At 42.8% G+C, this 12,908-nt stretch overlaps 2 protein-coding genes across 9 annotated transcripts in view; both read right to left on the reverse strand.

The window, feature by feature from the left end:
* The window catches only part of phldb1a (pleckstrin homology-like domain, family B, member 1a), a 32,902-nt gene extending 22,314 nt beyond the window's left edge, over positions 1–10,588 (reverse strand). For 6 of the 8 annotated variants that reach the window (XR_011585413.1, XM_070843636.1, XM_070843640.1 and 3 more), the window contains exons 1-4: positions 5,767–5,872; positions 3,683–3,781; positions 2,845–2,968; positions 1,665–1,835 (exon numbers count right to left, since the gene is read on the reverse strand). Coding sequence is in view for 6 of the 8 variants with exons in the window: in XM_070843636.1 (XP_070699737.1) it covers positions 1,665–1,835; positions 2,845–2,968; positions 3,683–3,781; positions 5,767–5,769 (397 nt within the window). In the remaining 2 variants the exon portion in view is untranslated. Of the gene's footprint in view, positions 1–361; positions 404–1,664; positions 1,836–2,844; positions 2,969–3,682; positions 3,782–5,766; positions 5,873–8,910; positions 9,037–10,415 lie in introns of those variants that run through there. The other 2 variants (XM_070843635.1, XM_070843638.1) reach the window with 2 other exon arrangements.
* Positions 10,589–10,829: 241 nt separating this feature from the next.
* Positions 10,830–11,808, reverse strand: h2ax (H2A.X variant histone). The gene has a single exon (XM_070843286.1). It carries the CDS (start codon positions 11,763–11,765, stop codon positions 11,337–11,339), a length of 429 nt encoding a protein of 142 aa, XP_070699387.1. The 5' UTR covers positions 11,766–11,808; the 3' UTR covers positions 10,830–11,336.
* Positions 11,809–12,908: the final 1,100 nt, after the last annotated feature.

Genomic DNA, 12,908 nt, shown 5'->3' on the forward strand with positions numbered 1-12,908 from the left:
CCATTATCGACTAATTGATGCCAACCATAAATTATTTGTGATGCAGTGTTTTAGTCATATCTAAGCATTACAAAGTATCAATAACTTCAGCCATTCAACTGATTCTGGTTAAATTTGATCGTCCAGTTCAAGAGAAGACACAAGAATCCTAAAGTGTAATACAGACATGGCAAAGAGTTCAACATATCTGTTATTGCTTTTCTTTTTTTAACCTGTTATCAATTAAAGAACTCAATTACAACGTTTAAGAAAGTTTCCTTCTCATTTGGTTATTTATGACGGTAGTGTACTCATCATCCTAAACAGTAGGGAGTGTACTGACTGTTAAACTGACACAAATAAACGGACTAATTTAACTCACATGTAATTAACCAGAAATCAACTCCTTCTCCTTTCCCTGCATTTCCTGTGGCTTTCAAGACCGCCCGAGATGTTTCCTGAGATTCACGGGATGAAGTTTAGTTTCCAGTTATGGATATTCCACAGGGAGTTTAATATTTATTTCTTCCCTCAAAGTGTAGTCAAAGGTCCATGTGGCTGCAACATTGTTCCTTATGGTATAAATGAAGCTGTTTCTTCCATTCCGGGTAGTTTTATTTAGGATTTCACGACCGTCCTTTGAATGAAGCAAAGCTTAAAGTATTCTTGTTCAGCAGCTGCTGCCTCCACACACACACCGACTGATCGCCCGGCTTCAAATGACATCCTGGTGTAGCTGCTGGCTTGAATCCCATGGAGAGGGGACTGAGGGGCGGGCAAAACTGTTATGCCTTTTTTATGACGTGCATGCATGTTACTGGAAGCCCGTGGGATTGTTTGGACTGCTTTGTTTTTGTCTACATTGCCTCCAATATATTTAATACCCAGCAGAACCCAGTTGTATTGCAAAGCCTTCATAATAAGTAATCTGACTGTACATCAATGTGAGGCATCATAAAGCCAGTTAAGCAAGACTAGAAGTCTGTGCTATCGGCTCACCAGTTAACATCAGTTCTTTGTGCTAAATTGTAACATCAGTATGCTAACAGGATAACAATTAGAATGCTTACATGCTAACAGGGGTCATCCTCTGGGGACCGTGCATGCTAACAAGGGCCAAGCAGGTGTAATGTTTCCCATGATCACCATCTTACTTTAGCATGTAGCATGCTAATTTGCATTTGCTAAACACATAAAGTGCAGCTTAGGCTAATGGGAATGTCATTAGTTTTGTGTAATCCAAAGGAGTGGACAAATTTAAATTTTGACCTGATGATGAAGTAGAGGGGTCACCAAAGTTTTTACAATTCATTCTGAGGGTGACCACATTTTATGGCAATCCAACCAATAGTTATTAAGACATTTCACTTCAAAACAACAAATGTCAACCTTGTGGTAGCGTAGAAGGAATCCTCTGGGGACCATGCACATTTGTACCAAGTTTTAAGCCAATACATCTTGTTCATGTTGAGATATTTCAGCTTTGAAATATTTCAGTGATGGACAGACCAGCATTGCAATCCCTAGAGTCACGCTGGCTTTCATGGCAAACAAAAACCTCTATTTAATCTCTACCTGTAGGAGACACAACACGCACTACGGTCCTACTGAGGAACTCATTTGGTAAATATTATATAAGTTGATTGATACTAAGGCAGACATTTAAAAGCCTGTGACTTAGATACCTTGTGTCAGGCGATAGGGTTTGGTGATGGGAAGGCCATCCACGGAGCACTGGTTTCCACATGGGTACAGAGTGATGCTGCCTGCTTGGTTTTCAATGTAGCAGTGCTGAGCTGCGATGCCGTGGCCCTGCAGAGGGATATCTGTCCCCCCACTGCCGAGCGTGGTTCTCCCTGCAACAAGAGATAACAATTTCTCAGTTACAGGACAGCAATGTGGACCAGTGAATACTTTTGTGAGGTATTCTTAGGTAGCGCTTTGAACCCGGAGGCGACGGGTGTCATCTCAGAGGTCAAAGCCACATGAGCGGAGTTACAAACGGAGTCAACACATAACTGAATGTTGTACAACAGGTGTCAGTCTCAGGAGATGTCTTTAGCCTGGCAGATGAAAGGCATAGATCTTGAGGGAATTAATATAACTATCTACTATTCAACGTGCTGTAATTTGATTATCAGTTATATTTGTAACGCTGTCTGAGTGCAAGAGATTTAGGCCAACACATTCACTATTTATTATTATGTGTTAGCACAGAGGAGATGGAGCATAAAACCAATCCCAGAGGGCTTTTCCTTGGGGCGCTCCTGTCACACCATCTCTTCCTCTGTGGTGCCTCGGCTCAGTGCAACACAAATGGTGCAAGAAAATCACAGACAAGGGTGTTATTGCAGCTGTGGCACAGTATGAGTAAAAACAAGACGGTTAGAAGGTAATGTGTCATCAGTTTTTGTAAAGTCATCACTCAAGATAAGATGTGCTGCTTGCTTATTAAGGAACAGCTGACTTATTTTGAATAATGTGCTTAAAGAAGTGTCTACAGCAATAACATATTACAGATCCTATAGTCACTACAGTGATGTTTCAGCTTATTCAAATTGTAGATTACTGTGTAGGTTAAAAAACAAGAGTTAAGTGTCCTGATCTAATTAGCTCCTCTCATCGTTGTAGTCACCTAAGTAATGATGCAGCTTGATGAGGTAGGACGGCATATTTAGCAAGCTGTTAATAATTCATTCAACAACATGATCATTATAACAGTGAGAGATCACATCTTTTTAAATTAGGACACTATATGATTCCAGTTTAATTAAACCTGATACTGATAAAAAACCAACCCATCTCACCAACACACAAGCACAAACACACAAGCACACACACACACACACACACACAGGTTTTCACCTTCCAGCAGTGGTAGCAAGGTGATGGCTGTGCTCAGGCGTCCACTTCCCAAACTAACCAGGTGGGGGCGCTCTGCCTGGACTTTCAGGGACTTGCCCGTCTCAAACAGGTCTAAAGGAGTGGTCTGTCAAAACAAAATCAATTGAAAAACATCATTACGAGGCTCTAAGACTATTATGTTGTCAGAGCAGTGGGCATCAGTTTTGTACTAAACTGTGAAAAGTGAAAATGAATTAAGATTGATTAAGATACAGCGAAACTGGAGACACAATACATTGTGATGGAGAGGATAGTTCTGAAAATATCAAAACTGGAGCAGTTTATTACAGCATTTACACAAGGTGCTATGATATTAAATCCGCACAGAATACAGTAGCTGTCACATGTTAAATTCACGTGTCTGTCTGCAGCTGGAGGACTCAACATGGTGCGATTTAAATGAAAGATTGTTTCACTCAGAGTCAAACTTACTTGTTAAATATAAAGACAAGCCAACAGTTATAGTCCATATCACAGAGAACACAGACTTAACCGGAGATGGTCATACAGGCTTACGTGCTTTTACATTTTAAAGAAATAACATATAATGTAGATATGTAAGTAAAAAAAGGTAGATGCACAGATTCTTACAGCAAATACTAACTGGCACATTTATTCGGTATTTGATTTACTTTTAGCAAACAATCTGAAATTCTTCCAAAAATCACTGAGTTCTCAGACAGGAGAAACACTGACTCACAACAGATGATAACAGCAATTAAGTCAGTTTCATATGATTTAGAATCCCAGCTGTATCCGCTGTACTCGATCACTGGCCCTGAAGTAAGAAATGACTCACCTGTAAGACCTGGTGCGTCTGTCGCCCATGTTCCACTTTGTTCCTGCTCATGCGCTCCATGTCGTCTGGACTGTCAGAGTTATCTGACACATGAAGATCCTGAAGCAAACACACACATACAGAGAGAAAGAGAGAGAGGGGGGGGGGAGAGAGAGAGAGCAGGGTATGAATGGGAGCGCTGGGAATACTGCTACTACAGTTGTACTACAATAGGAACAGTGCTTTCCTTAGAAACCTTCTGCCCCACTTATAAGCCCATGTGACCAAACCATTATACTGGGTAATTGTCTCTCCAGAACTAGCTATACAAAACGATCCATCAAGAAAGATGTCATTAGTTTAGGCCTCAGTCTATGAAAGATTTTACAGATTTGACAAGAAGCGTGGCAATAGCAGTCAGCCATTATGTGACTATCACCACACATATATGCATGAGATGTGGCAGAAGGTGTGAATGAGCTCTGCAGGTGCCTTGCAGATCAGGGATCAGATCAATGCTTCCCCAGACCGCGATGAGTCACTGTGACTCGTACACACAGACCTTACAATTACAAACGCTCCATGTTTGCAGACAGATGCTGCAGATTAGATCCAGCTGCCTGCTCATCACACTCTCATCAGACAAGAGGGGGAAAACAACCCATGAGGACCAGACAGACCTCAAACAATCACACACAGAATCACACGCAGACACATAAGCAGCCCAGATGACTCACCATATTTTTCTACTAAAAGCTGCTGTCCACGTCTTTCACTATCACCCACATGGGCTGCTTGTCCTGGCAACAATTTGGTACCAGCTCAGCATTCCAAGTAAGACTGAAACAGACACAACGACTTACTATGTGCCTGTTTTGTCTACCATGGGCCCAACTTGAATTACCGTATGACATGCTTGACTATTTACTTTAATGATCTGCCAATCTCCTGATAAAGAAATGGATGGCAAATTAAGGAAATAACCAGCATAAAGTCTCCCTGGAAGGCGTGGGCCTTGAGCCTCCTCAGCAGCTTCAGTGGGTTTTGATAGAGCCTCTGAAACTCTACTGCAGGGATGAACACCATCTAAATGAGATGTTCTCTCATTTGGTGTTTTGATGGAAGTGGTGGACAGAACTGTCAGTTCAGAAACAGCCATAACTGTTCATCAATACTCATCAGTAACACCTCTTGACCTGTGTTTCTCATTTATTTAGTTTTTTTCCCTTTTAATTCCCACCAGTTTGCATGTCAGAAAATGACCACATGGGCTCATTCGCACACCAACACATGACTGTTGCATCAAAAAGAAAACTTGAGCTCTCTGTCGCTCCATGCTGACATCACTGGTCATTTCAAATTCTTGAAAGGAATTGCCAAAAAAAACGTCCATAGCTGCTGTTCTCCAATTTTAGACCAGACCGAGACAACAGAGCGCTCTATCTGCGTCTGATGTCACTCCAGACAAAGCTGCCGGGGTGAAACCACACATATCTGACAATCACGTCCAGTGTGTGAGTCTCAGTGGACCCGGTGGCACGGAGAACAGACCATCCCCTCTGTTCAGCACTGACACTGGACCCCTCACGCCTCTGCTGTCAGCCCACTGGCTGTCAACACTGGCCCTCTTTGAGCCACGGACTCAGACACAGGACAGGAGAGTGGGCAGGGTAATGTGTCTCCGGCTGTCTGACTCACACACACACACACACACACACATATAGTCCTGCTCCCACAACCCTCAGTGATTTAATGTACACACCCAAGCCGGAGAATAGTTTTAAAGCTTGCAAAATGCAGGGCCTTCCACTGCAACCTGTGATTATGGGGGCAGTCATGCCCTTCAGGGTTGCCATGAGCTTCTGAAAATAGACACGGCCAGCCACACAGTCTGGGCTGCTACTTTTAAAGAGAAATGATTTCTGCTGAGAGTGAGCGCTGACAAAACACGGGGAAATTTTAGATTTAAAGCAAATAATAAAATAAAGGAGTTATTCTATAAAGGTTCACATAAAAAAGGCATAAAAACAATACACAAACACAGAAGTGCTGGAAAACACAGTCAGCAGTTCAGTTACTTCACTGTCAGACATGCAGCTTCTTACCATTTCTCTACTCTTACAGAGGCAAGACCGCTAGATCCATCAGTTTGTCTGAAGTTTATTAAGCCATTAATCCAGAGCGGTGTCCACATTGTTGTTTATGTCTTGCTCCTAGCTTTTTTCATTCACTCACTGAGTTCCTCTGCTATTTCCCTCCTCCCAACCCCTTCTCCTCCCCATCCCGGTGCAGAGTTACATCCACGCAGCAGAGGGGGACCCGGCATCGGCACTGCCCTCCAAAATAAGCTCTTACTTCTGACTGGAGGTTGCCTTTTTTTTTATAGATTTCCTTTCACTTTTTGGCAAAAAAATCCTGTGAGTAAACAACTTAAATTCCAATATCAAAACACTCCATACTGGGAGAGGCATTGGGTCAAAGTTCAGATCCTCCTCAGAGAGTCCCTGAGATGTATTCACTCCTGCAGGATTTCCATTGATTGAAAGATCAGATGGACTGCACCAGATGATCACAGGAGGCTGGAAACCAAACCCTGAAAGGCTGTGGGTCTCCTCAGCATTGTCTGTTTGTTGAGCAGGTGTTAACAGTCTGATTCTGGTGTAGGAGGAGGAGATGGAAAAGACCTTGTGTGCTCTGACTTCCTGCTCCGAGCTCTGTGCCACTGATGTAACCAACGGAGGAGTTTCCACTATGGAAAACTGTTGAATAACAATTTATGATAATATGACTAAACACAGTGGATTATAATGCGTCCTCTGTGCTTGATACATCATTGATGTTGGGAGAGAGAAATATTGTGCTCCACAGGAAGTGAGCGAACACATGCGAGCCATCTTTGCAGACGTCCCACAGGAACGATTTGGCCTACAGACAGACAGAGTGAGTGGGAGAAAGACTCCACTATTGATCTCTGAAGGCTTTTCCCATGGTCGGGGGCCAGTGAGGGGATGGAGGAAATGAAGCAGATGATGAGTCACTGAGGAAAATAAAAACAAACAAACAGAGGCAGCTAAGTAACCAGATGGACCTGAAGCAAAGTCTGCAGAGACGGCTGATGTCCTGAGTCGGTCGATGCAGTGATGATGTGGAGGTTACAGCTGAGGATATGAAAAGTTGCTGAATCTCCTTTAAACAGCGAATGTAGATTAGTCACTCCAGCTACAGCAAATACGGTCATACAGCAGAGGATGTCAGTATTTACAAACTAATCGAATGTAGTACACTATTGTTAATATGATCATGATAATTCAAAAATTTGCTTTTTTTCATTGAGTCACAATCTTATTAATTGGAGTGCATGCATTAGCACAACTTTAATGTAAAAAAGATAAGGATGTTGCTTTTCACCAGTCAAGTAGCATTATTATAAAGATAGTGACTTACAAGATTACTAATAGAGATTTGAAAACATCTTGTCTGAGGCATTTTTATAGTATTTTAGCATTTTTTTATAGCCTGTCTAAGGCTTCTTTGCAGTTTTAAAGAATGAAACTATCGATGCTACGAAAAGAGGGTTTTAATTTAGTCTTGGAGTTTAAACACACTGATGGCTTACTGATCAATGATAATGTATGTTTGCTGTTTGCCTTCTGATATTGATTCCTAGCCAATACTATGACTCAGTGGAGCTTTATTTTCCTTGAACATGATCTCGGTTGGAAGCTTGAACTGGCTGTAGTGATGCCTCAGTATTCAAACAGATTATGAGTGCAGTGAGAGGATGATAAAAGTTCACCACTACTGGAAGCTGCTGTGGATTTATGACAGGTCTTATGAATTATGTGTCTGGTGAGAGGTTCAGATTGTACACTCCGCATGCCCGGCAAACCTGACACGTGGACCAGATGTTTGTACGTCTCTGTAGGATGTCTGGATATGACATGGCTGTAGACAGGCAGATGAATGCAAAAGTGCAGTCAGGCACAAAATGTGGGAATATGCAGAATTCAGGTAGGGGGGGACTTCCCTTCCCTGAACACAGTCGACACTTCCTCTGAGGCTGTGCAATAATCCTTTCTCTCCCTCTAAGTTTGACAGGCCAAAACATGACCTTTGCCCTAACCTGGAACTTAACCATTTGAGTAGTTGAGCCTGCTGTGGTGGTACACAGCCTGGGAGGAATGCTGCAGAGACTCAACTAAGGTCCAGAAAGTCCCTCATCCTACAGGAGGAGTGATAAGAAGATTACACAGTTATACTGATTATCATCATCTAGGGCAAAGACTCAGAGAGCTGCAAGACTTTGTGGGAAAACATTGTGTCTCATTCTTGCAACATTGTCAGAAAAGCCCAAATATGTCCTCTAAAAGCAACAAATGCGTACAAATGTGTACACATGAACCCCATTCGGGTGTCCTGATTTGCCCTGCCTGATATGACGCCCACATTCTCATATACTGCAACAATCACGGCACAGTACAGAAAGCACCAGCTCACATCATGTGATCAGCCAAATGCTGCTCTGATAAGGCGCAACCCCAGACGAACCAGAACCAATACAAAAAGAGCAACAACAGGAAGCTGCTGATATTCCCAAAACCTTTCCTTTGAGTGTCCCACCAAACAGATGTGCTGTTTCCTTTGCAACATCTGTCCACTTGTCTCTCATAGTGTGGCATGCATGCAAGCAGGTCCCAATCATGAAGTATATTCTATCTGTTTTCACCTATTACACAGAAACACATCACACTGGAAGGTTTTTGGCATTTTAAGGTTAAAATTATACTCACTCAGGCACAAATGGACCTCACGCTCCTGTTGGGGAAACACTGCATCAGCCTGTAATTCCACCAAAGTGCATGACTACAGGCAGCCTGATCTCACACATACATAGAAGTGGTCATTCACAGACACAGCTGGGTTTGACTCCTAATCTCTCCCTCTCGCTCTGACACCAGATGACTTACACCTGCTCTGGCTGCTCTGTAATATTTAGGTTATGAATGGGCAAATACAAAGACAATAATAAATGATAATGAAAGCACGTAAAACTGTCTCACACCCAGTGCATGGTGAGTGAGAACTGGGTCATGTTAGACTGAAAACCATGAGTGTAAACTGCCACAATAGCCCCATTATCTCCTTCTCTCTCCCACTTACTGTTTCTCATGACACACACACAAACACACACACACACACACACACACACACACATAAATCATCAAGCAAATATTTTTGTTTCTCATTACCAGAGCTGGCTAGGAACATCTTCTTGTCTGCAGAATGATTCAGTCAAAACATCTTCCCAGCTCTTCATGAGGAAAGTCTCCCAGTTCTCCCCTCCAGGATGGAAATATGCTGTCAGTGCTTCACTCCTGTTGAGACAGTCTCAAAGTGAGACATGCACTGCATCCACATACATCTCTCTGTAGGGTCCGCCTCTCTTTCCGGCCCTTTGCCTCTTCCCACTTATCATTCCTTTTTCCCAGTCATTTCAGCCTACTCACTCTGTAGTTCTCATAAGGTAGCTTTGTTCTGTAGATCACCAGGATGTCTAGATTTCCTCAGATGTGCAGACCATACATACCTAACAATCTGTCTCTTCAGTATCCCTGAGTTAGCTTTACTGTAATTAACAAAACGTGGAAAAAGTTCAGACTCAGGATTAGACTGGGAAAGCCAGTGTTTGTTTGCACAAGTGACATTCTACATACATATTTTCTGTCATCTAATCAATTTCTGTGACCTTAAATAAATCTACATCGTGTATAACTGCTTAAAAAGCAGGAGGTAAACTGGGGGAAACTGAATATCACTGTGTTTGTCACAAAGAGCAAAGAAGAGCAACAACAGTAATTTCAGAGCCTTTGACAAAGTGCCAATCAGGAAATTATAGTTATCACAGCCAATGGACATTCAAGTTTTTCCTCTCAGGCTGGAATTTTTAACCGGGCTGTTGGTGTTGGACACGTCGTCAAAGCCCGAGTAATTGGTTCAGCCTGTCCTGGGCTCGGTTCAGACTCAGTGCGTCATGCTGCTTTTGCCACTAATAAAACAGTCACAGCAGACAAAAATATCTACTTGCTCCACTCATGCGGAAAGGTTATGGGTGATTTTAGCTGCACATGTCTGAGATGTAATGAGAAAACAAGTAATCTACCCCACAGACGACGTTTAATTCACCACATCTCTTATGGATTCTGGTGAGAGTGCACAAGCTGCATATCTGTTGGAACAATATGTGCAGTGAGCTGTCTTCAGTTGTTATTAAATGGAAACACACATGGGTATCAACACGTCACACGGTTTTGAGACATGGAACAATTGACCCCTGCTGGCAAAGTCAGTGTAGTGCACCTCCATCATCATGATTGCACTGACATGCATGACTTTCTTTTATTTCAGATATGGTTTAAGGTTTTATTTGCCCAGCTGAGGTTTTGGGGTTTGCACTGGTTCTTGTACAGAACAGACCACATCCCTTTCAGACTTCAACCTGAATCACTTTACAAGACTAATTGACATCCTACTTTACAAGAGAGTTAATAAGAGTTAAGATGCCCTGGAACTTTTTCCAAATGCTGCAATAGGCAGATTCATCTCATGTAACAGGATGAGTCATGTTTAAATTAATGCTTTACTGCCTAATTTCTGGCCCACATCCATTACATTTATTTGATACAATTCCAAGTTAGACATTACTGAGGATTAAAGTGGTTAAATTAATTCACAATGGTACACTCTCTGCACTTACGTGGATTTGACCTGATGTCACTGTGCTCATGCTGGTACAGCTGCTGCAGTTGTTTGTTTCTTCATATGTAAGGAGGAAACACCTGGAGCTTGGAGCTCAAGCAGAAAGAGCCGTTACTGTTATGTAGGCTTTAACCACAAAAATGCACCAACACTATCTAGGACCCCTTTACACAAAGACAGCTGTTTTAACGAATAAAATCCTGTTTGGAGACTTTGTTCAAAACACTAAAAATAACACACAGCTGCTAATTTATGCAAGTAACCCTACCCCCACATGGGCTATGTTCAGTTCTTAGTGAAATCATTTTAAAAGGGTGTTGTTGCAAGATTAGGGTGGTTTATATCGGATTTAATGCATTTGGTGTAAATGGGTTTGCAGTGATCATTATACTTAAGAGACTGCTAAGCAGAATCTGAACCGCAATGTGTGCACGTTTTATTTTGATTATTCAGAATAGAGGAACCATGAGCATCTTGCACAGTCATGCTTTTGAAATGAACCAGATGAACAGCGTCCTGCAGGTCATGTCTCAGGATCTGCTCCAAGCTACTGGACCCATGGCTCTCACTGTAATGTCCTGCTGAACGTGCAGCATTAGTGCTCAGCATCCTAATAGCTAAAACACAAACCACAAGACATTTGAGAAGCAGGAGGCTGTAGCCTATCGAGAGATTAATGTAATGTTAGCTAAACACATTTAGGTTAACCCACCGGCTAACGACTAGCTAAATCTCATCAGAGTCAGCCTCGGTTAGCTTAACAACATAGTGATGAGCACTTATAAAAAACAAACAGGAGTTTATTAAACGTAATGCGAAGAGAGGAACAAGACAGTGATGAACAGGAAAAGTTGCTCTTTCAACGATGAGTGGGTGGCCCTTAAAAGGGCCTTTGGGGTGAAAGTTATTAGCCAACAAGCTAATACTCTTGAGACTGAGAGGAGGCCTTCTTTCCCGCCTTGCCGGAGCTCGGTGCAGACTGGCCGGTCTTCTTGGGCAGCAGCACGGCCTGGATGTTGGGCAGGACGCCGCCCTGGGCGATGGTAACACCGCCCAGCAGCTTGTTCAGCTCCTCGTCGTTGCGGACAGCCAGCTGCAGATGTCGGGGGATGATACGGGTCTTCTTGTTGTCCCTAGCGGCGTTACCGGCCAACTCCAGGATCTCAGCGGTGAGATACTCCAGGACGGCGGCCAGGTACACGGGGGCTCCGGCACCGACTCTCTCGGCGTAGTTACCCTTGCGGAGGAGACGGTGGACACGGCCCACGGGGAACTGCAGACCGGCACGGGAGCTGCGGGTCTTTGCCTTGGCCCGGGCCTTTGATCCGGTTTTGCCTCTTCCAGACATTTTCACTTGTCGCGTTTATCTTCCAAAATACCGTACTTGTAAATGCAGGTTTGTAAGCGAAGGAAGAAACAGCTGCACAACCTGGATATAAACCCACAGCTTTGTCCCGCCCTAAGACACGATTGGCTGTTAACTAGAAAATAGCCAACTATGATTGGCTGTGAAAGGTCAAAGGGGACAGGAAGTCAGTGACTATTGGTGTAAATGCTCTGACGACAGCCAATCACGATGTGCGCTGCAGAAGAGAGACCGATGATTGGCTGGTATTTCCCCTGCCTGTTGTGAGTGGGCCATGGGTAAAAGAGGCGGATATAGAAACCAATCAAGGATCTTCCCTCCACCTTCAAGTTTTTGGCGCTATTGCAAATTGTGCAGTGAAAGTAAAGTCAAGTCAAGTCAAGTCAAGTCAGATCTTATTTATGTAGCTCAATATCACAAATCACAATTTACCTAAGTGGGCTTTACAATATGTGCAGCATACTTTAACTTCTGCCTGTGGACCCACGCTTTGGATAAGGAAAAACTGCCCCAAAAAAAGGAAGAAACTATGGATCTATGAAAGCAACAGAGGAGGTGTGGTATCAAATACTGAGATATCACATCATGTAAATATAATGTATTGATTAAGTGTTGATTAAGATGTAGTATGAATTGATAAAGATATGTAACATGCAATAAACAATGGTTTAGTATAACAGGAGTGTTGATCAAATAGTGGAAAATAGTGGAACATGTAACCAGTGAAGAAACCTGAACGTAATGGTGTAAATTGGAGTGAATACTTAGTTTTTAAAAAATGTATTGAGGAAGAATTGAAACCTAATGGTGTCAACAGGAGGTGCTGTAGGATAAATAAAAATAATAACTGCCCTGTAGAAATCCCCCTGGTATGTCAAAGTGATCAGGTCAAATTAAGGCCAGACGGGCAAACTCTTCCTTGTAAAGTGTGGTATATTCTAATTAGCTGGGTGCAGATGCAAGGGGACAGGCAGATGAGATCATTCTGCTGATTTTGGGCTATAAAAGAAGGGACCCTTGCATTGAGTGTTAGAACTGTTCAGGATTTGCTCTTGTTCAGGTCTTGGGCTTGTTTCGACAATAAACCTCTACTGTGCTGAACTCTGAAGTCTCCCGATGCCTATT

Source organism: Pempheris klunzingeri, chromosome 14, assembly GCF_042242105.1.
Source record: "Pempheris klunzingeri isolate RE-2024b chromosome 14, fPemKlu1.hap1, whole genome shotgun sequence".
NCBI classification, from domain to species: Eukaryota; Metazoa; Chordata; class Actinopteri; order Acropomatiformes; family Pempheridae; genus Pempheris; species Pempheris klunzingeri.

Coding starts and splice junctions, on each gene's coding strand:
- h2ax (XM_070843286.1), bottom strand. CDS start 11,765: ATGTCTGGAAGAGGCAAAACCGGATCAAAGGCCCGGGCCAAGGCAAAG.